This window comes from Barbus barbus (genome assembly GCF_936440315.1).
Source record: "Barbus barbus genome assembly, chromosome: 23".
Classification (NCBI taxonomy): Eukaryota; Metazoa; Chordata; class Actinopteri; order Cypriniformes; family Cyprinidae; genus Barbus; species Barbus barbus.
The window spans coordinates 27,663,121-27,691,036 of NC_136751.1; the positions used below are offsets into that span (position 1 = coordinate 27,663,121).

Sequence of the window (27,916 nt, forward strand, 5' to 3'; positions counted from 1 at the left end):
CATCTGTATAGTGCGAGCTCCGTGGGTCTGCCAGTCTCCATCGTCAGTGTGGCTGGAGAAGCATTTGCCTCAAACTCCAGCCTCTAAGCACCGGACTCAACCCATCGGCTCCACCATGCCTCCTAGCTCCTTCCTCTCCTCCCTTGTCCCTCCGGCTGTGCCTCGTCCCTCCAGCTCTGTCAGGCTCCTCGGCCCTGTCGCTCTGGCTCCACTACTCTCTTCCTCCACCATGGCTCCTCCCTCCGTCGGTTCCACCGTGGGTTCATGTTATGGCCATGGCTGTGGCCTGGGTCACACCTGGCACCGCCAGCTCTAAGCCCCTCCTGTCTCTGTCTGGTCCGCCCTGCCTCCTCCTGTCTCCGCCCTGGCTCCTCCCTCCCTCGTCACCTCCCTGGACTCTGTCTGCCGGCCCCCTCCCGGGTGTCCTTCTTCCTACTGAGCCTCCTCCTCCTCCACCCATTGATGAAAGTTCAAAATAACAGCATTTGAAATATAAATCTTTTGTAACACTATAAATGTGTCATCACTGTCACTTCTCTCTATCTAATTGCTGAATTGCTGAATAAAAGCAAGGATACATATTTCTATACTTCAAGATAAATATTATTTTTCCATACATATTTGAATCTTCCTTTTGTTCATTTATTGAAACATCCTCGTATGTACATTTCCTGCCCTGTCAAAACGTGGACTGAAAAAATCATAACCAGTCTGTTCTCCAAGCTCTCACCATTAAAGGTTAAATGTCTTTACATACCATCATCTTAGCCATGCTCTCCGGTTATGACTTGGATTCTGTAAATTATTCAAATCAGGTGTTGAGTGCTAAATACTTGAGAGGCCAGTCGGGCAATTAAGATTAATAATAGAGCAGGTAAATTAAATCAGAACAAGAGTAGCACATTTGAAGAGTGTGTAGTTATATTCCATAGCAGATTTGAAAGCAGTTCCATGAATTTGTAATGTCAGCCAGATGATATTTACTTGAAATGTCAGTCTAGCCAAGTAGTGTTTTCAAGAGTTCATGCTACAGAAGCTAATTCGACACATTAGCAGTGTTTCTGAGTGGTTGGAACCACTCTTACGGACCCCACAGGAATTAAAACTGGGAGCCTTTGATAGTAGGCCTGACCACGGGTTCATACGAGCTAGTCGCACAAGGTCAAGTGACCAAATTGGGTTCAGATTGCACACTTTACAGTGAGTGCTCACTTTTTCTGCGGCATGAGTCCTGGAATTACATTACGGAAACTGTGTAAAGGCAGAGAAGGCCACTAGTAAATACATAAATGGGAGATCGTGTAGCTCTCAATCAGATGATTGAATTCACAATTCACAATCATGTTTAAGTAGCTAGCTAACATCAGAAATCCTACTGTATCTAGCGTCATATAACCTCTAAAAAGGTTTACAAAATAAACCATTTCAAAAAGAATAATTCACCCAGAAGTGAACGTTGAAATGTATTTACCCTCAGGTCAACCATGTAGATGAATTTGTTTCTTAATCTGACCACATTTGGATAAATGTAGCATTCCATCACTTGCTCATCAATGGATCATCTGCAGTGAATGGGTGCCGTCAGAATGAGAGTCCAACCAGCTGATCAAAACATCACAATAATCCACACCACTCCAGTCCATCAATTAACATCTTATGAAGTGAAAAGTTGCATTTGTTGCAGTGTTTTTAAGCCGTTTTGAGTCCATAATCCATAATAACACTGGAAAACATCCATCTCCTGTTTTGTCTCAGATCAAAATCCACCAACATCTATAGAACGCTTTCAGACTGTCAGTGTTTGATCTGTGCATATTTATCTCCTTATTCAGACAAGACAACGTGTTTTACTCGAGAAAGCAATATTATTAATAGAGGAAGTTTAAAAAGGAAGTTAGATATGTCTTAATGATGGATTTGTTTCTTACAAACATTACAAACAAAACTGATGTACTGCAGTGGTGTGGGCTACTTGTGGATTATTGTGATGTTTTTATCCGCTATTTGGACTCTCATTCTGACGGCGCCCATTCACTGCAGAGGATCTATTGGTGAGCAAGTGATGGGATGCTACATTTCTCCAAATGTGCTATGATTAAGAAACAAACTTATCTGCATCTTGGATGGCCTGAGTACATTTTCAGCCAAATGTGCGCCCTTGGTGGTGTAAATCTTCACTGAGAATGTGGCATTTTTCATGAAAAAATTAATACAAATTTAATAAAAATGACAAAATCAAACTTAACCCATACCAATGTTGTGCCAACATTTTTCTGAATGGTTTCATGCATATAGTTGTTTTAAAAGTGTCTTATGTGAACATGTTCTGCATTTATTTTCCCCAGGTTTTTTTTTTCTTTTTCTTGAAAACTGTATTTGAATGTGCGGCAACTATACTTGCCGGTGGGCAAATATGTTTTATGCACCCCTCAATGTAAAATTTGAATAGGAGGACAACATTTGGAATCTAACTCAAACTAACTGCTTTCAAAAGACCAATGTTTATTCATAAACAATTCATAAACAAATATATTATGTATAAAATTCGAAGAACATTCGATGCAAACCCAAAAAAGCTAATAGTTTGTGGGGTAAAACACCCCCAGGGGGCAATGGGTTATTACTGTAGTTATTCTGTTCTGAACATCATATCCTTTGTTTTTCAAATTTTTCTAACTTGTTGGTTGAATACAAATATTTGGATTTTATATTTAAAAATGACCTCAAGTTAGCATCATGTAGCTAGTTAGCTAGCCAGTTAGCATCAGCTAGCAAAATGTTTCAAATAGGCTATTATAATTTTATAATTCATAATTGATTATATTATTTTAAATGTTAAGCTAAAACTGTCTGTTCTCTGATTTTGCTGTAGGCAAAATGTTTAAAGCAAATTGCTTTGTCAGACTGGGGGGCATTTTACCCCACCCATGGGGGCGTTGGTGGGGTAAAATGCCCCCCAGTCTGACAAAGCAATTTGCTTTGCAAATTAAATTTTTGTTAAAATTCTAATAACATGAAAACTCTGGATATTTTTCATACTTTGTTTATAATGTCATTGTCACTAAAACTGTGATAACTTTTCTGAACACATTTAACTTTTGTTTCACAGAAAAAAAAATGCACAGTCCTTAAGGGGGGGGGGGGGGGGGGGGGTTCCCCCCACTCTACCATACCTATAATGCTAACTATATAGGCACTAACAGTAACCCTAATCATTTTTGCATCATGTTAACAACATGTTAACACAAGTAAAGTTGTTAAAACAAAATTAGCATGATTAGCACATTGCTAGCATGATGTTAACGTTTTAAACAAGCTGTTAGCATGATGCTAACAACATACTAACATGATTAACATGTTGTTAGCATGAAGTTAACATGTTGCTAGCATGATGCTAATATGTTTTTTAACAAGAAGGTAACATGAGTAGCATGATGCTAGCAACAGTATACCCCATTTCCCCAGGATATATGTTATATGTACTTAAGTCAACTATAGTTGCCGCTTGGACTTTTGACCAAGTATACAAACAACTATAGATTTCTTGTAAGATTAGTTTTGTTTGGATGATTCTAGAGACCTTCATGATAAATATATACACACATATATATACACACACATACATACATATACATATATCAACAAAAAATCTTTCTTTGGGAGGGTTTGCCTTCGCCATGCTTCCCCGAAGTAGGGGTAGGAAGTTGATAGCCTCATGTGACAGGAAGGAAGTGAATACCTTTTTTTTGTCTCTTGAAATCCTTTATTTGGTTCTTTGCTTGCATGTCATTTAGACATAAAACATGGATAACATCTAGAAAAATACTTACAAAAGGAAATTGAAAATTATAACCTGCTGCAACTATAGCTGCCGGTGGGCTTAAATGGGTTAAATCTGCAATGACTGCATCTACCATATGCATATATCATCATTTATCAACCTGAGTTCTGGTTCATCTTTCTTGAGAGTTTGTGTGTTAAAAATCAATATACTAAAAATCAATTTTGCTTTGGACATTTTGAAAGGCGTTTTTATATCCAGAATGGTACCATTGGGCTCTCTTGCTGATCTATACGAGGAACACAATCAGTGTACTCAAGGCCACAGCTTTTGTTCATAAACCTTTGTTCAGCTGTGTACAGATTCTCAAACAGAATTCCAGAGTTTTGCTATTTTATATTGACATGCACAGAATAATATTTGTATTCATTTATTTTATTTTTTTGTTTATTTTATTATTTTCCTTGGATTCTTGCTGTGCATTAATTTATTATTATTTTTTTTTTTTAAACAGAAGATTTCAAGATTCGTGGAAGTTATAAAAAATATGCAAAGTCATACAAGGTGTAAAAAATTTTTGCATTATAATTCTAATCCCATCCAGCTATAGTGTGTACTGTCATAGCACACAGTAACCTTGAACAGTACCTTGAGTTATTTTCTTCATGCAATATTTATACCACATAAAATGACAAACCATGAATTCAAGTCAGAAATTTTTGAATAATCACTGTGACAAATTAAAAGGGCAAGCCAATTACGCAGGAGGTGTGTTTATTCCCAGCCTCCATGAATATATGTGGCAGCTTAATAGTGAACGATCTGGGCTGCTAACACAAAGGTTGTCTGTTTAATTCCAGTAACGTGAGCCAGGAATTACAAAGTTGCTGAGATCACAATCGTAGTGCCTTTGAGGAAGGTACTTAACCTCAGGGTGGTCCAGAGGGACCGGCCCTACAATTAGTGAACTGTAAGCTACCTTACATGAAAAGCATCTGTTAAATGACTAACAACCAAGTAAGCCACTTCAATCTTTTAAATAACAATCAGGAACCTGCAAAACCTCAGTCTTTACAGTAAATGTTCACTGCTGTTGTCTACTATGATTTATGTCCTTTCAGTTCTGAATCCCTAAAGTATACATACCTGTACAATGTCAATTTAATATACTTTTGTTAACCCAGTCAAAATGAAAACTTATGAAAAACGTTATGTCACTATAATATGTGATTTAGCCATGACTGCACCAAAAAACTCCAGAATAATTTATGACAGACAGCGATTGGCTCAACCTGGCATTTTTCACCTCTCATTTGCATAAAATTGAGCCTTTCCCTGCATTTTGACAGTCTTATTGCTTGCATAGCTGTCAATCCCACACAAATGTGTGATTAACCTCCCATTTACAGAGAACTGGAAAGCTTTGCTCGGTGAGAGCAGAAACATACAGCTAATATCTGTCTATTCTTTTTATTGCCGTGTGTAGCGTGTCACACTAGTGTAACGTTCAGTATGGGCCAACTGATCAGAAGAAAGATGGGGCTACTGGAGAGAGGAAGACAGCACAGGTGAGTGAACAATCAATACAAAGTCTTGTTTTCTGATTCAGTTTGATTTTGTATGAGGAGGAAAATGTACTCTTTAGCCTTTTGCTCAAAATGTGTGAATCGCATGGGTAATTAAAGTACAATACATGATCATATTATTCACACTCTTGTTGGGTCTTTTTACAGATACGTGGACTCAGTTTTGGACAGCAGTTCTGAACACTTTCGACTCAGTTGGAAACAGATTCTCATACACTTATGAATAATAAAATAATAAAATAAAACTCTTGCGAAATTCAACTCTGTCAGATTCCTTGTAACACAACAAAATTAAAGAAAACAATACACAATGCTTTCACACAAAATATTGTGATCAATAACTTGAATACCTCAAAAAATATGATCAAATAGACAATCAGTTTGATTCAATATACAGAATGAAGTTCTGAATTTTCACTTTCAGTTGCAAATGAATCACTTGCTCCTCAAAACTTAATGATCTGTCCAATGTGAATCAGAGGCTCAAGATTTGACAAATTAATTCAGTTAACCTGAGTTCATGAATTGAACAGATGAGTTCAGAGAACTGTTGATTCTTTCAGAACAGTTCAGGATCACAATTAATGTCTTTCGTTGAGAAATCAAAAAGGAAAAAATAGACTCATTGAGATATTGTTTTTCCTGAGTCCCGTTTGTCCAAAAGTAAAAGAAAGCATCCTCCTACCAGTTTGATGCTCAAACACAGTTCAACAGAGGAAACAGTTCCGTGGGTGGCTCGCCATATACAAACTGCCCCTGGTGCGTCCAGCAGGAACCTGGGAACTCATCACAGAAGAACTTGAATCTCACAAAAAAACCCAGCCTTGTAAAAACACAAGGCACAACAATTAATCGTCAATTATTTCACCATCAAATCACACATATGTACTTCAAATAACACATTAACTTAACGCTTTAACACTTAAATACCATACTTTATGATACTTCATTAGCTCATTAGCATTTTTCACACATGCGTTAGCTTTAGCCCATGTGCTATCCACTTTGGCTCGCACGGCCTATTTAAAATACACCTCGTATCGATTCTCTATCAGATTCGAGTCACTTTTTTTGCATAAATGTCAAGTTAATGTTTGACTTTAACGTTTTAACTCACCAAGGCAATGAATTGATATATTTTCAAACAAGGATGTTCATTTGTGGCACATTGATGCTCCGTGGGTCTGCATCATCCGTTTCACAAGCATCCGCTTCTTACGCCGGCAACAGCTCCTTCATATTATAGCATCAGATCAGAAATCCTGTTTTTCGGTTGTATCTGATCACTTTTCTCTGAATTGATCACTTACATGGAGGGGTTTTGAAGATCGCTCCGTGTAGCTGCCCCGTCTCACTCGCTCTCTCTCTAGTAAAACCGAGAACTTTCTCTCACGCGCTCAGCAAGCAGCAGATGGGCGGGGCTTGGTTCACTGCTGCTACTAGCTCTTAAAGAGCCCATCGCCACATTTAATCAGTGATTTCTTTCTGATTCTTCCTTAACTTGCATATTATTGGTTTTTACATCTTTTATTTTATTTTATTAGTAACCTGGGTTACCCGGGTTACACGTGATTTAAAAAAAAATCCACAGTTAAAAACAGAGATGTACTTTATTGATCCAATAAAGATAAAAATTCCAATTAAAGGAATTCACCTGAAAACAAAGATTCTGTCATTTTTGTTCACCCTCAAGTCAATCAGACCCATGTGATGTTGTTTATTCTATAGAATACAAAAGGAGAATACTTTTGTGAAAAAAAAAAAAAAATCGGAATTTGCATTCAGATGATATATATATATATATTTTTTTTTTTTCACAAAAGTATTGACATCACATGGGTCTGATTGACTTGAGTGATATACAGTATATGTGATATATATATATATATATATATATATATATATATATATATATATATATATATATATATATAATCTGAATGCAAATACACTACAGCAGGATTTATTTTCTGAAAGAAATTGCTGCGCTGATCAAAAGTGAAAAGATTTCTATTTCAAATAAATGCTTTTCTTATGAAAAAAAGTATGACGCATATCAGCTAATTAGAATGATTTCTGAAGGATCATGTGGCACTAAGGACTGGAGTAACAATGCTGAAAATTCAGCTTTGAATCACAGGAATAAATTACATTTAAAAATATAATAACACAGACAACAGTTATTTTAAAATGTACTCATAAACATCAGAAAATTACTTTTTTCCCCCCCTGTATGTTTAATCAAATAAATACAGCTTTGTTGTGCATGAGATACTTTTTAACTTTTAAACATTAGTGTAGTGCAGTTCACCATGAATTTTCCTGAAAAAAAAAATAAAAAATCTTCAAATTTACATCATATGGATGTGAAACATCATGAGCTATTCCTTTAATGCCAATGGCTATTACATTCTCACCCAATCCAGAAATCCTCTCATTTTCTTTGCAGTCACAATGTCACGTGACCATAAAATGACTTTATAATCACCAGCTAAGACAGAGCCCATCATGCTAACGAGGGTTTGGGGTCACTGAGGAAGGGACAAAAGGTTTCCTCAGCAAGTTTGTACTAGCATTTGCAGCATGGAAGGCAATTGTCCAAGACAAAAAAGGTTAGATTAGGGCACAGCGAAATTATGTTGACAGGGAGCTGCAAATTAGATCGAGTAGCCATGTCTAAATCGAATGCCCCCAAGTTTATCAGCCAATTTCTGGAACTCGGTCTGGGGTGTAAATTAAAGTTAATGAAAGTGTGTATCCAAAATCCAGTCGCAATAACTGGGATTGGCTGAAAAGGTTATTTAAACCCATGAAAGGTTTTGTTTAACTATGACTGCCTTAGTCTGGTGTCCTGGTGAAGAAATGAGTCATCATTAAAATGCAACCCAAAAAAAGAGATGAGCTCATTATTCCACTTTTCGCAGCTGTCCTAAAAATATCAGGGAGTGACAAACCCCGGTGTGTTAATGTGGCAGATGGGAGGACAGAGAGGAGAGAAAGCAGCACCTGCCCTATGGAGAGTTTTGACATTCCATTCGTTCTCCGATGCAAACGAGGACATGGGATCACCCGCCACGACCCCGTGAACACCGGCGGCGACTGGACCGACATCAGAACCGCCTGCGACAGTCAGCTAATGAGAAGCTTGAAAGCCTGCACACAAACAATGCAGAAGATAAACAATAATAACAAACGCGAACAACGCTGATGAAGGCTCAGAGAAATAATGAAACGCCTCGCACACACACCGGCGTGATCCTCCGGCAGCTCCGAGAGCTGAAAAGACCCCTCCGATTTCTCCAGTAGAGCCGCAGTCAGGCATAACTGCTCAAGATGGGCCCCTGTAACACTGCCAAAAACAGCTTCCTTTAAACACAGTGAAATCTAGGAGAGAGAGAAAAAAAACAGAATAAAAAAGGGGGTTTAAAACAGCTACCTCTACAATTACGGCACAGAAAAACAAAAACAAATGTTCAGGGGAAAACTGTATGCAAGCTTTGGAGTAACGCAGACATGTTTTATGCAAAAGATAACAATTTAGGTTGTAGGCTTTCTTCATACCTCTGATGGAAAGGTTTGTTGAACAACACAAGTATGGCTTACAAAAACTAGTTGTATGAAGTCAACAGAGATAAAAACAGGAAGGCAAACAGTTGGTGAAATGTGTAATGTTTACATTTTAAAGCCTACCTTGTAGCTTAACCCTCTGGGGTCTGAGGTGCTTTTGGGGCCCTTGAGATGTTTTGACATGCCCTGATATTTGTGCTCAAGATGTGACCAAGATGGATGAACCAAGATGGATGAACATGTTTGCATTTTTTTGAAAAAAGATATTATGCGTGGTTATAAGTTTTAGGGAAAACGATGTAGCTGAAATAAGGCCATAAAACCCACACTAAATAGTCCTGAATAAGACTTCTGAGTAATCAGTCTTGTAGGCTAGAATATTTACTAAACAATTATGTGAAAATAATTCTGCTTACTCATTCACAGAAAACTAATTTTTAAAGACATGTTTTGTGATTGAAAGCCAATATGCGAGGGAGTGGTAATGGAATCAGCATTAGCAATGTGAAGGTCTTGGGTTCGATTCACACGGAAAGCTAGAATTCAATTTAATCTGAATGCAAATACATCACCATTTTGCTAATCAGCATTATATATTTTCAAAATCATTTTATTTTATCATTTACTTTTCTAGGGAAGGAGTAGGATGGATGCTCTGGTTAAAGATTTGGTATGACATGAGGATGAGTAAATGAGTTTCTGTGCGTGAACTACGTGGGATCCTTATTTTTTGAGTTCTTTGTAGGACGTCTGACTAATTTTTCTGAACTGAACCAAATCTGTCTCTTCCTGAACACAATGTTCTTGAAAGAATGGATAACATACACTTATGCAATTCGTTATTATTTCAATGAATTACCAAAACTGCCCTGTCCCTGAAAAAAATAATAATAATAACCTCAGATGGTTCAGTCATTACTTAAGTTGTAATAAGTTGTTACACTGCATCAGCGCAACATAAAATCAACATATTTTATTTGTTTGAATCAATTGGGAATGGATGAGCCTATACATTTATCAAAGATCCTGAAAAAAAATAACTGTATCAGTTTCCACAAAAATACAAAGCAGCACAACTGTTTCCAATACTGATAATAATCAGATTTTTTTTTTTTTGAGCAGCAAATCAACATATTAGAATGATTTCTGAAGAATCATGTGGAATAATGATACTGAAAATGTAGCAACTTTGCAACACAGGAATTCCTTGAAGCTCAAACAGTAGAGCTGGTGCTAGCAACGCCAAGGTCATGGGTTTGACTCCCAGGGAATGAAAGAACGAATAAAAGGTATATCTTGAATGCAATGTTAGTCACTATTGGAAAATAGCATTTACCAAATGCTTAAATGTAAAGCTTACATAACAATAACTATCACTGTAGTGAAAATATAGTGTATGTATTTTGACTCATATTAAGAAGCCCAGAGTCTGGAGGTTGATCTGTACTGTGGTATGACATCCGTTTGTGTGTGCGCGATGAGCCGAGGGAAACAGGTGAGTATTAAACTGACTAAAAGGACACTTGGGGGTCAGAATGTTTGTCATTTAAAATGGCTGCTGTGTCATGTGATTTATCTGTCTGCGGTTCCATATTCCCTTCAGTCGCTTCCTGTCATCGCAGGGGCTGGAGCATCAGTAATTCCAGACAGCACCAGTTTGTTCCTGTCTAAAAGGAAAAAAAATGGACAAATTCAGCCAATGCATCAAGATTTAACCACGAAAAAGGGAGAACTTTCTGGAAAACTTCTGCAGGAAGACAACATCACGGATATACTGAGGCCTTTGATTTTGTGCACCTACGAATAGTACCATGTACCACGGTGTTCTCTGAAGTATTGGAGAAGCATGTAAATACCATAGTACATTATTATTTAAAAAAGTGTTAAAATGTATTTTGGGCATTCTTTGAAGTTCATAACATGGTGCATGAATATGGTAATCATTCAGCATCATGGTATGAAACTACTGTTGAACGTTTGGGGTCGATAAGATTTTTTCATGTTTTTGAATGAAGTCTCTTCTGCTCGCCAAGGCTGCATTTATTTGATTAATAATACAGTAAGAACTGCAATATTGTGAAATATTTTTAGAATTTAAAATAGCTGTTTTCTATTTTAATATATATTTTAAAATGTATTTTTTCCTGCGTTGCGAAGCTAAATTTTCAGCATAATTACTCAAAGTCCTTCAGAAATCATTCTAATATGCTGATCTGCTGCTTAAGGAACATTTCTGATTACTATCAATGATGAAAACAGCTTCATATTTTTGTGGAAACCATGATACTTTTTTTTAGGATCTTTGATAAACAGAAAGTTCAAAAGAGCAGCATTTTTTGGTAACATTATAAATGTCTTTAATTTTTTTTCAATTTAATGCATTCTTGCTGAATAAAAAAAATATATATTTTCTTAAAAAAAACGGTAACACTTTAGAATATTAACATTAGTTAACAACATTAGTAAACATGAACTAAGAATGAACAATACTTCTACAGCATTTATTAATCTTAGTTAATGTTAATTTCAGCATGTACTAATGCATTATTAAATTCACAAGTTGTGTTTGTTAACATTAGTCAATGTAGTGTGAACTAACATGAGTAAACAATGAACAACTGTATTTTCATTAACTAACATTAGCAAAGTTTAATAAACAGTGTAATAAATGCATTGTTCATTGTTTGTTCATGTTAGTTAATACATTAACTAATGTTAATAAATGGAGCCTTATTCTAAAGTGTTACCAAGCAAACATATGTCTTACTGACTCCAACATTTTGAACAACGGTCTCATCCATTCCCACCGTATTCAAACAAATAAAGTACACTGATTTTATGTTGCGCTGAAGCAATATCGCAACCTATTTTCGCTAAAGTTATGACTGAACCCTCTGAGGTCATTTATAGTTTTTTTGGAGGACAGGGCAATTTTGATGATTCAGTGGACATAATAATGAATTGCTTAAGTGTATGTTGTCCCTTCTTTCAAGAACATTGTGTTCAGGAAGAGACAGATTTGGTTCAGTTCAGAAAAAATGAGTCAGACGTCCTACAAAGAACTCATCACTAAAAAATAAGGATCCCACGTAGTTCACGCACAGAAACTCATTTACTCATCCTCATGTCATACCAAATCTTTAACCAGAACATTCATCCTTCCCAATAAAAGTGAATGATGAAATAAAATGTTTTTGAAACAACATATATACTGCAAATATTACATTATTGTAATAGATGTAGTAGTGGTAGATATTATATAGATATATAGCAGAAGTACAGATTGGGATTTTGCATATTGTTTGGCCAATTTTAGAGTAATAGCATAAAAAATGCTTAATGGAAACACAAAAATTACATATAATTTTTGTTCCTAAAAATTACAGTTCCTAAAATCCACACAACAAATGTATATATTCACTTGTGATAGATAAAGGTTTTTTATCAGGTAAAAAGAAATGAAAAAAATTCTAACCCAAGATGTGCATCAAAAAGTCACGTGACAACCATTTGCACTTTGTTCTTCATGATACTTGTTGCTGGTGTTTTAAAAAGATTGTGATGGTCGATGGTTGAAAAGATGTGAAAATGCAGTTCAGGTTAAAATGTTCAGACTCTTGTCACTCGAAACTGAACACCACACCATCTCTATAGGCCAAATGCTCTCTAGGCCTGATGGAGCTCAAATCTACACCCAAATGTAGCATGTCTCCAGGGTCACGGCTGGAAGCTCAATAGTAATCACACCAGTCTGCCATTCCCAGCAGGAGCGTTTCTCCAGCGGCCATCATTACAGGCCCCACGCTGTCATTCATTCCTCCTGTCTTGAGGGAGGTCCTGTTACTTTAGGTTCAACAAGCTCGAACACAAAACATTTAAATCGCTCCCAAAAGTCAAAACTGCAGAGCCAGACAGACACTCAAATGCCTGACTGTGATTATATAAAGCCAAACACCAATGCATTCTGTGGCTGTTATAACTACCTCAAGCTATTGTGACTAAATCAACTCATAGGAAAGAAAAATCACGAATGAGATCTCTTTAACATTGAGATTAATACAATTTAATTTAGCAATCTCAAAAGTGATTCAGGAGACATCAAATATCCCAAATTGCTCTCAAATTTGCTCAATACGAAGATCTTAAAATAAACGTAGCAATATACCATACTATACTCCTAGCGTACGTCAACAAATATTTATTTTTTTGTCTAATTAACTTGACAGGACTAAAAACATTGAACAAATGAGCATTTGATATCATTAAATAATCTAGTCCTGCTTCATAAAACTTACATTGGCTAAACCATCAATAATGAATTTTACATGGTTTTACACTTCCGTCATTAATAGACTAAATATTTCATTAAACATTTCTTCAAATATATTAAAAAGGCTGCAAGTGCCATTGAGGCAGTGCTCTAATTATCTTCACGGACGGCTCCAGGGACAGAACACAGTGCAACTGAACTTGTAACTTGGCTCCAAATCAAAGCATCAGGGTCCCGGGGTTCAGGCGACAGGAACAGTGTGTATTTCTAAAATTAAGGCTGTTAATATAGCAACATGAGTTCAGTCCATAGCAAGCTAAGGACAGAGAAATTACTGTAGTATTAAGTGGAGTCGTAATTCACAGAGTGAACACATTGGAAAACAAGTTCGTGTGCATCACATACTTCAATGTGTGCTTGAATCTCAAGGATACAAGGAGGCACCTCCATTATTTTGGTCTGTGAGAGTAAAATAATTTTTAATTACGAAGCCTAAAAGCTAGGTAATTCAATTTGCCTGTTTTAAAAGATGCATAAATAATATGGAAGGTAAATGCAAAGTAAAAGAAAACAAACTAACATTCAGATTGATGGTCTGATTTAGCCATAATCACGACTCCAAGAGCTGCCTCATCACTGCCATGCTCTTGTAACCAAAGACAACTACAATTTCCCACTGCACTTTTAAATGTGCAACTAATGACACTTAAAATACAGCCCACCATAATTACTTGTAGTATTTATTTATTTATTTTTTGTCAGAGAATGAACTGAAATGATATATTATTTGATGTTCCAGCACTTAAATTGGTCCTGGAACACTATTAGCAAGACTTCCTCTTGTTTTAAGGTTTGTGTTCAAATCTACCATGCATTAGTCAGTCTGTTTTGACATTTTACTACATTCATGGGCTGCAAAACACTGAACGATTGACAGACCTGTGTTTCCAAACAAGTGCATTAACTGAGAACAAAAGACACATATTGAACACGTTAAACGTTTACACTTCCTGCCAACGTAGGGCGTTCCAAAATCCAATCAGTCACGTCATAAATGGCGACGCTTATCCGATTCCGATTCGCAAATGAATGACTTTTGAATCGGTTCCTTTCTATGCTGTGTTGGCACAGCGGTTTGAATCGGTCGCGAATCATTTGGGAAGTGCACTCGTTCGCGTGGTTAATCGTTAGAGGTGTCCATGCTGTGCTATCCATAGATATGTATTTATGGTACTTATTTTAACGTACATTAAGATCGGGCGCGGTCATTTGTAACTTGAATGAGCGAAACTTCTGTTGTCATTGGCTTCCAATTGTACTCACTCAGTAAAAAAACAGTAAAAACAAGACATTTGATATCGCAAACTGGCATTTGTTTTCATATTAATTTAATTATATACTATATTCACCGTTTTCCTGATAACCGGTGAGCGCCATTATGATGGATTCTGTTTGGATGCTGTTGTATTACTGTAATTAATTAACTACAAGTCAGCAAGCCTCACACATTCATAGAAAATAGCTTACATTGAAGTTGCAAAATAAGGTGGATAATTTACAACACAGAATGAAAAAAATGTGGTAAATATTTTTTCAGAAGAGCGCAAGTGTAACTCAACACAACATCTAGACAACATGATTATGTTATGTTTTATTTTGATGCAATGTCGTGCAGTGTACAGTGTAGAAACATTGTTAAAAATACCATTACATATACAGTAGCCTACTGTTTTTTTGTTTTTTTTAGGATATATACCCTGTGAACAGCATGGTACATGAATACACTAAACACTTGGTACCATGATATTTATACGTACAATAAAATTTGCCTGCCATCTGATAGAATCACTCCATGATGTACTGCGATCGATAGTTTGCATGACGCTACCTTAGTAGGTAGCTGCCTAGGCAGTTGACAGCAAGGCAGCTCATCTTTTCTCTCCCTTTCTTTGTCAATCCACTTCACTAGTTTCTGTGCATCAGCCCTGTTGCTTGGGGGCATTTTGTTGTTAAAAAACAGAACACAATATGCTGAATGACAACATAACTGAGGAGACGTCAATGCTTTGCATTCTGGTGACTGAAATAAGCTGATTGTGAGAGAGCATCCTGGCCGGGCTCCTGGATGTAAGCCAGGCTATTTGAGATGCACACTGAGCACTGACTGCTTGTTTTGGCAGGCAGAACTGTTGCAGCCAGCACCAGACAATATATTGCACACACAAGCTCAAAAATAAACATGTGCTTGTTCATTTAATGGGGGAAGAGAGCATCAAAATTACTTTGAAATGCAAAATGAAGGTGTATTCTTCACTGCAGTGAACCTCTACAGAAGCTCAATGACGTCAAGCTATATCAGTGTGTGCTGATATACTCCCGGCACTGGAGGCATTATGGGTAAGCTCACATGCTTTATTTCACAGAGCCACCGCTGTGTTCCCAGCTGGTCCTCTGAGGGTAGGCAGGAATTTGTGAAGATCATGTGTGAACTAATTTGAGCTGATGTGCTGCCAAAAATAAATGCACTTGATTTCCTAGTACTAGGACAAACTGCAGTTTCGGGCAAAGCTTGGATGGTTACCTAGGTCAACTAGTTTATCTGATAAATAAATAAATCATACACACACACACACACACACACATATGTATATATGCATATATAAATGTTCAATATTAATGCTTAATATTTATGTGGAAACCACGATTTTTTTTCTTTTTTTTTTTAAATTTCAGGGTTCTGAAATAATTTTGTTGTATTTTTGTTATTTTTATTAGTTTATTTTAAATAAAAAAGGTAATTGCGACTTTCCCATAATTCTGATTTATTTTCCTCGCAATTGTGAGTTTACTTTTCACAATTCTGACTTTTCTCAGAATTGCACTATGCAAAGTCAGAATTGTGTTATAAAGTCAGAATTGTGAAATATAAACTTGAAATTCTGAGAAATCAAGTCAGAATTGGGAAAAAAAAATCTGAATTGTGAGTTTATATCTCGCAATTCCGACTTTATTCCTCACAATTGTGAGATTATGTCATGAAAGCCTAAGAAAAAAAAGTTGCAATAAAGGTCACAATTACCCTTTTTTATTTTTATTTTATTTTATTTTTTAACACATATACATATATATATATATATATATATATATATATATATATATATATATATATATATATATATATATATATATATATATATATATATATATATATATATAAATGTAATTTATTTATTATCACTAATTTTATTACATCAAGCTTAACTTAAACTTTGTCAAATTTATTTTATTTCAAGTAACATTCTTACCCCCGGTTTCACAGACAAGGTTTAAGCTTAGTCCTAGATTAAAATTTAAGCCTGAGCTGTTTAAACTGTAAGAAACTTGCTCGGACTGATCTTAAAATATATCAGTGCCCTTGTTTTGTCTCAAGATGTACTCCAGTAATGTTTTTTTTCTAAGGCACATTTATAAAATTACTTAAATCGCCTAATTGAACTATGGCCTAATCCTGGTTTAGTCTAAACCCTGTCTGTGAAACCAGGCCTTAGGGTTTTACTTTTAATTTCAGTTAAATATATAAATAAAGTAATTTAAGTAAATAAATAAATATATAAAATCAAAGAATAAATAAAGATTATTTGAGTACGTTTTTCAAGAAAATAATATTTCAGTCATTCTACTTTCTACTAATTTTAATTCAGTGCATTACTTGCTGTTTTAATTGTTAAATTTACTAGTAATTTCTGATTGAAAAATTGTTTCTACAATGTTTTTTTTTTTCTGTATATTTATACAAACACACAAAAAACATACATGCTTTTTATGTGTTACAGAGACCTCCAGAAGGGGCAGCACTGATCCTGGACGAGCAGAACTCTATGCATTTCATTTCATTGCAAAGAGATTATGCCATCATTATATGATAGATCAGGTCTCTGATGTCATAGATTAATGCAATTAGACAGACGGTACATTGGAAGAGCACAAGGGGGTCGTAGTGTCTCCAGCAAACGTTTGCCCCAGCTGCTCTTACTGGCACAGATCCGCCCCCTCGCCCGCCTCACTCATAATGTGAGCATCTGTCCGTACACCTTACATACTGAGAAACTGCTGCCCACTGCTCAACAGTGAGTGTGCTGTTCATCCACAATTTGTCTCTCAATCTGTTTTATTCAGCTGAGGTTTTCCCATGGAGTGGGTTAAACATCACATCTAATTACTCAATTGCTTAATTGTTGTTAAATGGCCCGTCCTTTTGCAATTAATTTGTTAGTCTAAAATGCAAAAAAAAAAAATCCATTCTTTAACAATCTTATTAGTCTCACTTAGCAGCTGTTCATTACTAATACAGCAACTTCTGAAATCAAATGAGCTAAGAAAATGCATGATGTTTAAAGGGACAGTGCACCTTTTACTAAACATCAAGTTGTTCCAAACCTGTATGAGTTTCTTTCTTCTGTTAAACACAACAGAAGATATTTTGAAGACTTTTGGTAACCAGCTGTAGGTCCGCTTTATATGGAAGCTTGGTTTCGTCACTGAATAAAAATAAAAAAGGTAACTGCAACTGTTTGTCTAGCAATTCTAACAGAATTGCACTATACAAATTTGCAATTGTGAGATATAAAATCAGATTCGCATGATATAAGCTGCAATTGTGTGTTATAGTCAGAATTGCGAGATATAAATTTACAATTAATAAAAAGTCAGAATTCCCGAGAAGTCTATATCCAACAATTCTGACCTCATAACTTGCAATTTTGAGTTTATATCACACAATTCTGTGAAAAAATGCAGAATTGTGAGACATAAAAAAAATTGCAATTACTTTTTTTAACGTTTTATTTAATGCTCAAAACAGGCTTCTATACCACTGAATACAACAGCGTGGGGAAAAAAAAAAAATATTAAGAAAGTAAATGGGGAGCAGTAACTGGTTAACCACACAAATGAAAGAAACTCATACAAATTTGGAGCAACTAGAGAGTGAGTAAATTATGAGGGAATTTTCATTTTTGGGTGAACTTTCCATTTATTTTGCTTTACTCTACTTTTCCTTTATTGTCCACAAGTGAAAATTTGTATTTGGCATCACAACACATTATAATAAGACCAATATACTAAAAGCACTTAACACAACAACTAACTAACTAACTAAAAATACAATAGGCTCAGCATTTCATTTAGCATGTATTTAAAGACCTCCATATATTCCTCTTCCAAAAATGCATCTTGCATCTGTCTTAAAAAACTCTACCTTACATCTAAACCTGATGTAACCTCATAAAAGCCTTCATTACTTAGAACTTACAAATGCTCCACACAGCAGGTCGTCCATCTCCCAGCTCCATCACATCCTTTTATTTAAAAAAAAATTGTTAGAAGAAATAAAATGGCAGAGAGTTTGATTGCTTTTGATGGGGAATAACCTTTATCTGCTCTTTTATTGTGGTCTGAACGGATTAAACACCCATTTTCCCTTTAAAAACATTTGGAGAGGCTTTCTTTAATGCACTTTTTTCCCCTGTAAGATTACACAGCACAGCTGGAAGCTTCAGAAAGTGAATTACAATTTTCGATTCTGACAGGTAGCAAGCGAGCAACATGCCTGCAAATCATCTTCAAGAACAGCTGAGAACCCGGTGAGAACCCACCTGCTCCCTCTTCAAAACAGCCACTTCACTTCAGTTTGAGTTTTTATATCTCACAAACACTCTCTTAAAATGGAGGATCTTCAAGAGTTCTTTGTTGCAATTTGGTTGTACCTCAAGAAAAACTTCTTGACATTAGGTTCTTCAGATTACCATACTATTTTTTTTTAAGTCAGTTTGAATATAATTTAAGTTGAAATGACTTCTACAGCCAATTTCATTAGACTTAAAAATATACAGTACACACACACGTACATTTTAATACAGTGCACATTAATGCACTTATTTAACTTAACTAACGAAAATTATTTGGCAATTCAAAAAAAAAAAAAAAAAAATCAAACACTGTAAAGTATTTAGTTTTTACTGATGGCATTTATGGTGACATTTTTTATCACAAAACATTTTACTTAAATGAAATGAACAAACAAACAAAAATGGTTTACAAACCACAGACTTTTACAGTTGAGCCTTTGTATACTTTCATTTAAAAACTAATCAAGTCATATCAAATAACTACAGCCTAATCAGACACAGATGGTTGTGATCATTTTGACTACAGTATTCCAGACACTAAATAAAATCCCCAAAAGCTCTTTCTCTCATAGAAATACTGCAGAGCCTCATGAACAAGTTGTTTATGCTGTATTTAATTGCAAGGCAGAAATAAACAGTTTTTCATTTACGTCGTTTGAAAGATGTCAGCGATGAAAAATGGAGTTTTCAAATGAAGACCGTAAGTGCTGACTGAATCACAATCCACTATTGATGCTGCTTTTCCTGCACTCAACTCTCTGTGTGCCATAATTGAGATATTTCTCCTTGACTTTGTCCTTGTGTCGATGCGGATATACGTGAGCAGACACGGCTAATGATGAGGAGCAGATTGTAATGATTGTTAGCACAAGACAAAACTGCTATTTTAGTAAATGTCCTTTTTTGTCATATTTAACTTGATAATTTTCCCTTTTCCACCATTGCTAATATTTGTCGTCTCACTTCACCATCTGCTCGCCAGCCCAGTGTTTCACAGCAAATTAATGCCTGACATTTGCCGAAGTGAATCCATATGTTTTGGAGGTCTTTGGTAACAGCAGAACTCAGCATCGTATTCAAATGCCACCAGGAGTTTAGCAGAATTCTACAAACAACCAAAAATACACAGGAAGGAGAAACAACGGGCCGTAGATGAATCATCAGTGACCTTTCGGGCATTTTGCACACTTCCTCTTGCCGGCCAGCTTTGGAGGAAAGAAAACGAGAACAGAGGCAAAGATGAAGGAAGGAGAGCTAATTAAACCAAACCGCAGAGCAAGCGATCTCCATGTTCAGTAATTATCTTCAAGGCTTTTTTTTTTTTTTTCGGCCGGTTGGGGTGAGGAAGAGGTAGATGGCTAACAGCAGACCTGGACGAGATTGAGTTTGGTGGCAAAAAAAAGCGAATCCGCAAAGCAGTAATTAGAAGCTGGTAATTAAATGCACTTGGTGCATGAAATAATGCAAACACAGCTTCCTGAGCTATTGTCAGTGTCTGCTTTTTTTCTCTCACGTCTGATTCCTGAGCTCACCTTTAGCTGAGTAAATCTCACAAAACCTGGAAAAAAGACAAAGATATAAGACCTTCTATTTGCCTGCAAGAAAATTATGCTGATAGTAGCATGAAATTATAATGAAATGTGTAGTAAAGTATCAATATTTCAGTGCACACTAAATGTTTTAATTGGATGTTGGGTAATGAACCCTCACCATGAAAACTAAATAAAATCAACTTTTAAATATAAATAAATTTTTATTATATATTATTTATATAGCACTTTTATTGTGTATTGCTGTTCACCCAAAGCGCTTTGCAATCATGAAGGGGTATCTCATCAACCACCACCAGTGTGCAGCATCCACCTGGATGATGTGACGGCAACCACAGCACAACAGCGCCACTGCGCTCACCGCAAACCAGCTACAGGTGGAGAGGAGAGAGAGTCATATCAAGTGGATGGGGATTATTAGGAGGCCAGGATTGACAAGGGCCAGTGGAGGGAATTTGGCCAGGGGTTACACCCCTACTCTTTAGGAGAAGTGCCATGGGATTTTTAATGACCACAGAGAGTCAGGACCTCGGTTTAAAGTCTCATCCGAAAGACTGTGCTTTTTGACAGTAAATTGTCTCCGTCACTATATACTGAGGCGTTAGGAGGACCCACACAGACCACAGGGCGAGCAACCCTACTGGCCTCACTAACACCTCTTCCAACAGCAACCTAGTTTTCCCAGGAGGTTCCCATCCAGGTACTGACCAGGCTCAACCCTGCTTAGATTCAGTGGGCAACCAGTCTTGGGCTACAGGGTGATATGGCTGTGGTCATACTTTCATTATATATCGCCTGCTCCTCACACTAATTAAGAAATTAGACACTATGAGATATTTTATTGCAAATATTGACTTCTCTTAGACCAAATGACAGACCATTTGTCAAGATTAAAAAAAAAAAAAATCTTAATTAAATAATTTATTTAAATTCTGCCTTTATTTAAAAAAAAATCAAGCACAATTTCTCACCCCAATCTCATCACTGTAATGGAAAATAAATAGAAGCTTCAATAAATAAGGTTCAATATTTGACTTTGTTTTGCAATTAAAATAGGTTAGTGACTAATTTCTTAATTGAAATGTGAAGTAAAATATTGATGTAAAGTAATCATTGATATTTCTGTGAAAACTAAATAGCACATAATAAAAGTTTGATTTTATGTACACTCCTCACACTAATTAAGAAATTAGCCAGTGAAATATTTTTATTGCAAAGCTGAAGTCTTAGACTAAATGATTAACAGTCTGTCAGAATTAAAAATTATTTTAATGTTACATATATTCAGAAGGACATTTAAAAAAGAAAAAAAAAAGAAACAGCAGAGCCCCACTAGCTCACATCAAACATTTATTTATTTATTTATAAATGTATTTATTTATTTATTTCATTAAAATTAGGAATACTTTATCATCCAAAGATCAATCTCATTACTGTAAAGATATATAGATCAATGCAATTTCATTTGTTTTATTGCTTGCTTAAAATTTCTGGCTTCACCCAGCTAACTGACCATTCCTCTCCTTGTCATCTTTTCATATCTTCTGTTCTGTCCATCAGTTGTTATTTCTCTTCTCACATTCTCATATTTTTATTTCTGCATGCATGGATCTAATGCCAGAATGTGAGGTTGTTTCAGAAGTCACAGAAAGTGCAAACTTCAAAACCAAAGAGGATTAGTTTGACAGTGCATGCTGGCCGAGTAAAAATAGAGAGAGAGACAGAGAAAGAGGGAGAAGATTACAAGAGTTTGCTTTTTTTTTCTTGTGGATTGGAGCAACAGGCAATAGCAAAAAGCTCTCGATCACTCAGATATCTGTCCTTACACAACAATACGGGCAAAGAGATACTCCAGCCTCTCAGCAAGCTGGAATTGCCAGATCAGCACCTTGCCTTGATATGTGTCAGTCAGTCAGTCAGTAGGGTTTAAGGTAATCTCCGCTTCAGACAACACAACCGGCAATTCAGCACCACGGACAGCGGCTCCCTCCTCACACTGAGCTGATGCCTGAACAAACTGTCTGAGAGGCTCCACTGAGATCCATAAGGAAACTGTCTGTAATAACTGGGAAATGTCAATAAAACAAATTCCTTGTATGTGTAAACATACCTGGCCAATAAAGCTCATTCTGATTCTGATTGTGATTCTGAAAATGCTAAAATTTGTGTACATCAAAAAATAAATAAATAAAGAAAGAAAATAATATTAATAATAAAGAAAAACCTAAATCAGTGTCTACCAAAATATACAAACATCAACTTACATTGAATGCTAATGAGATCATGTAGCACAAGGTGCATTATTTGGTTGATTATTTGATAATTTTAATAAATCCAAGACTAACATGCACGCACACACACACACACACACACAGATGTTGGTTTTTGTGGTTTATGGGGACTCTCCATAGGCGTAATGGTTTTTATACTGAACAAACTGTGTGTGCTATTGCCCTACACCAACCCTACACCTAAACTTAGCCCTCACAGGAGACTTTGTGCATTTTTAGATTTTCAAAAAAACACCATTTAGTATGTTTTTTAAGCCTTTTGAATTACGGGGACATAGGCAGTGTCCTCATAAACCACCTTCATATTGTAATACCTCTGTCATACCCATGACATTATACACATTTGTGTCCTCATAAACCACATAAACATGCACACACACACACACACACACACACACACACACACACACAAACAAACAGATAAATCACACAGTCATTTATATTTTAAATGATGTTTTCTAGCCACTCTATGTGTCCCTGTCATCCCTATTGAGGGGAAAAAGATGTTCACTTGAATAATGCACAAGGCCCAGAGGACACTACATTTCAACTGCTGCTTAAAATCAAGGCACACAATCTCTCAGCCCTTCCATTTGCAACCGCGTCACTTCTTTCATTTGCTAACTGCTCGATGATGAATAAAATATGGAACCGAATTTAGTCATATGTTGATTTGTTGGACGCATATGAAATTTTCCTCTTTTGCTTTAGAGGGTAGAATTTCAACTGAGACATGAAAGCTGACAATGGCTCAACAATGAAATATGTAAAGGAGTTATATGTTATTCAAACAGGACAACAGGCTTAAAGTGAGGCACAAGAAATTAAATGTCATCCTCTCTCATTCTCTTCTTTTTTTTTTTTTGCTCCATGTGCAACACATGCAAGATAACACAAACTAAAAGCGCCTCTCTTTAAAGGGTTACTCCACCCCATGTCATTCCAAACCCGTAAAAGCTTTGTTAGTCTTCGGAACACAATTTAAGATATTTTAGATGAAAACCGGGAGGCTTGTGACTGTCCCACTGACTGCTAAGTAAATAACATTGTCAAGGCACAGAAAAGTATAACCCCCCCCCATCAAAATAGTCCATCTGCTGTCAGTAGCTCAATCTCAATTTTATGATGCGATGAGAATACTTTTTGTATGCAAAGAAAATAAAAATAACGATACTTTTTGAATTTTTTGTAGAAACTAATTACACCTGAATACTTTTTGTATCCACTGAATGCAAACTGCATACACTCTTCTGTATCAGCCGCAACACAAGGATGCGCTATTTTCGTTCAGATCAAAGCATAAATACACGTAGAATACGTATCCTTGTGTTGCAGCTAATACAGAAGAGCGTACGCAGTTTGCGTTCAGTGGATACAAAAAGTATTCAGGTGTAATTCGTTTCTACAAAAAATATAAAAAGTATTGTAGTCACTTCATAAAATTCAGATTGAACCAGCGATGGCAGATGGACTATCCTGACGATGCTTTTCATACTTTTCTGGGACTCGACAGTATTATTTACTTGGCAGTCAATGGGACAGTCACATGCTTCCCGGTTTTCATCTAAAATATCTTCCGAAGATTTACAAAGCTTTTACGGGTTTGGAACGACATGGGGGTAATTGATTAATGCCAAAATGTTCATTTTGGGGTGGAGTAACCCTTTAAGTAATGTTTCATTACAATATTAGTGGCTCAGTATGGAGGACAGATTTGACCGATTGTACATGACAGAGTAACATTTGGGTCAGCAGCTAAACTTGGCCTAAAATTAGTAAGAAAGAGCTTGGGAAGAAGAAAGAGTTTTTAATGACCACTGAGATAAATGAACATCTGTTTCATGTGTGCGCTGAAGGAAACAGTGCTCTGGATTGCACATGACTGTGACAAATCCTTATTCACTTGCACAGACACAAGTCATTCTTCAATACATTTCCATATCGATATCTGACGCATAGCATTAGTTCAATCAGAAGCAATTTCCCAAGAAGAGACAGATAAAACAAACCAATGCTCAGAAAAAGCCATAAATCTGTAATATGTTGCAGTTTTATATAAAAATGTATGAGAAGGTATTATATAAGTTTTTAAAAGAAGGATCTTCTGCTCACCAAGGCTGCGTTTACTTGATCAAATATATATATATATATGTGTGTGTGTGTGTGTGTGTGTGTGTGTGTGTGTATGTGTGTGTGTGTGTGTGTGTGTGTGTGTGTGTGTGTGTGTGTGTGTGTGTGTGTGTGTGTGTGAAACATTTAAAAAACGTACTGCGCCATGGTACAACAGTCATACCCATTCTCTCAAGAAAGAAACTCGTAATCTTGAGCGCAAATGGAGAAAAACTAACTTAGAAGTTTTTAGAATTGCGTGGAAAAACAGTATGTCCAGCTATAGACAGGCATATCCGGAAACTCATAGATAATAACCAAAACAATCCAAGGTTCTTATTTAGCACAGTGGCTAGATTAACAAATAAACAGACACCACCCGATCTAAATATTCCCTCACAGTTTAATAATAATGAGTTTATGAATTTACAAAATATTATTACTTGCCTATAAGGCCCTAAACGGTTTAGCTCCTGCATACCTAACTCGTCTTCTACCACGCTACAATTCAACCCACTCCCTAAAGTCGCAAAACTCTGGACTTTTGGATAGCAAAGTCCACTAAAGGAAGTAGAACTTTTTCACATTTGGATCCCAAACTCTGGAATAGCCTTCCTGATAACGTTCGGGGTTCAGACCCACTCTATCTATTTTAATCTAGATTAAAGACACATCTCTTTAGCCAAGCATTCACATCATGCATTTTATAATCTTGTACTGCAGTTATATCTGATCAAATGTACATTATTATTATTCTTTAGCTTGGGTAGAACAAATCATTTTTGCTTAGATGGAACAGCAGCTACACTAATTATGTCTCTATTTGTTTCTCTGATTAACATCCCGTGGTAACTAGGAATTACAGAAGCTTCAGTCTGGATCCAACCCTTAAATGATCTGAGATGACCGAACACCTGAGAAAAAATAATGCCAACCCCTCAGAGGATGCCAACGCTCAGACAACATACAGAATTACCAAATTTTGCCATAAGTTAAATATATTAAGGTTCTGCAATATATACATATATAGTGGAAACCTAATTTCCCGTAGAGCTGCTTTGCAACGATTTGCATCGTAAAAAGCGCTATACAAATATACTTGAACTTGAACTTGAGAGCGATTCTGTCCTCGGTGCTTTGGCTTTTGAACAGCTGCTGTATTAGTTGTATATTGGGTTAAAACAGATAAATCTGTCAGAGCAGATCTAACAAGAAGCTAACACTTCTTGTTTGTGTGTACAAAAATTGGCTCTTTGGAGATCTGTGGCCTTTGGCCGATCCAAATACATCTCATATTGATCAAAGCCACGGCTAATTCCATTACCCAATACTACTGAGTCATGCATGCCTCGCCGAAGCAAATTATTATACTTGCCTAAACGCTCCATTAAATCTGTTGGACTAACACTTCATACAGCATGATGCTTCCTTTTAACAAATAAACAATCAGAATGTCATCTAGTCCCTCCTCATCCTCAAGCAGTACACAGTATGCCAACTTTCTGCATGAAATATTCAGATGACCTGCTGCATTTGCCAGTGTGTGTAGTATGCAATCAGAGCACACTGCAGGAGAAACCGTTCCCACAATACAATGCTCTCGACATGACCTTCCATTTACAGTGTGATGAATGTACAGGAAACAATGTCATTTTTAAGTTTTAAGACATTTTCCAACTCACTGCACTGAATTTGAGGCTGCAAAAAATGAAGACTTTTCTTTTTTTTAAATAAATTAATAAAAGAATGGAATTAAATTGCATAAATTGGCATAATTACCACATGCTTATTTAAGCAAGAGGATATGGGGTATTAACATACTATGCTTATATATATATATACACACACACACACACATAATATATATATTTTTTTAACACATTCAAGAAAGATAAAAATCACAAAATTGTGAATTGTTAGTATCTTTCCTCATTCTCTTCATTACTCTTTCTCTTTCCTCTGCAAAATACAGCCTATATATAAAATATGTAGTGTAGAGTGATTATTTAAATAGTCACATACAATTTCATAATGCATAAAAATACAATCATATGCTTTTTTTCTGAAGCACCAATTCCATCTTGCTATCAGAAGCACCACTATAAATTTCAGTCTCACAATCAGGGAAGAAAATGTCTTCCCTGAATAAAACTATTATCTTAGCCACCTGATCCATCGCACTATCGCACATGTCTGGAATAACAAGAGCTCCTGGAAGCTGATGACTGGCATACAGCTGGACGCTCCAGAAGGCAAAGGTGATGTTTTATGAGCCGCTGTTCATTCGCAGTCTCTCCAGTTAAGGCCAAATAGCACTTAAACAAATGCAAGTAAGCGAGAGTCATTGCCAGACTGCAGGCCTTTCACCAGATCTGCTCCAGACGTCCCGATGACACCCAAATTACCTCAACCTCGCTCTCCGGCCGGCATGACCTCGCTTTAACCGCACCGCCGAAATACAGATCGATAACGTCTCCTCATATTCCCACTCAATTACACCTGAAATAAAAGAAACCTGAAAGTTTACAGATCCATTAGCTGGACTGAACTCAACATTAGACCATTCAGCAGGGCTTTTACAGTAAACTAAACCATATATATATATATATATATATATATATATATATATATATATATATATATATATGTATATATAAACACACACACAATCAACCGAGGTTATTATAGTTAGCAAAAATTACAAATATATATATATATATATATATATATATATATATATATATACCTGTATATATATATAATTTTCATTTTTCATGTATATATATATTCATCATCCTTTTTCGTGCACTCGATATATATATATATATATATATATATACATATATCATTTTCATTTAGTTTAGTTTTAGTACTACAATAACTAAAAATAAAACTGAAGATTATATACAGTTTTTTTATTATTATTTATTAGAAACTAAACTTAACAAATCTGGCTACATATTACTATACTGAAAAAAAAAAAAAAGAAAACATAATATTACATAGAAAAGACACATATTATCTCAATAATACTAAAACAATCACAAAAATACTAATATCATTCAGCCGGAAATG

The 27,916-nt window shown here is 35.9% G+C and overlaps 1 protein-coding gene across 1 annotated transcript in view; it reads right to left on the reverse strand.

Annotated features, from left to right (window-relative positions):
* Positions 1 to 8,305: 8,305 nt before the first annotated feature.
* LOC306843052 (sucrase-isomaltase, intestinal-like) overlaps positions 8,306 to 27,916 on the reverse strand; it is a gene marked incomplete at both ends in the record, with an annotated part of 79,934 nt that continues 60,323 nt past the window's right edge. Inside the window, 2 exons of the mRNA XM_079374287.1 lie at positions 8,306 to 8,487; positions 8,616 to 8,751. Of these exons, the coding sequence (XP_079230413.1) occupies positions 8,306 to 8,487; positions 8,616 to 8,751 (318 nt within the window). The remainder of the gene's footprint in view (positions 8,488 to 8,615; positions 8,752 to 27,916) is intronic.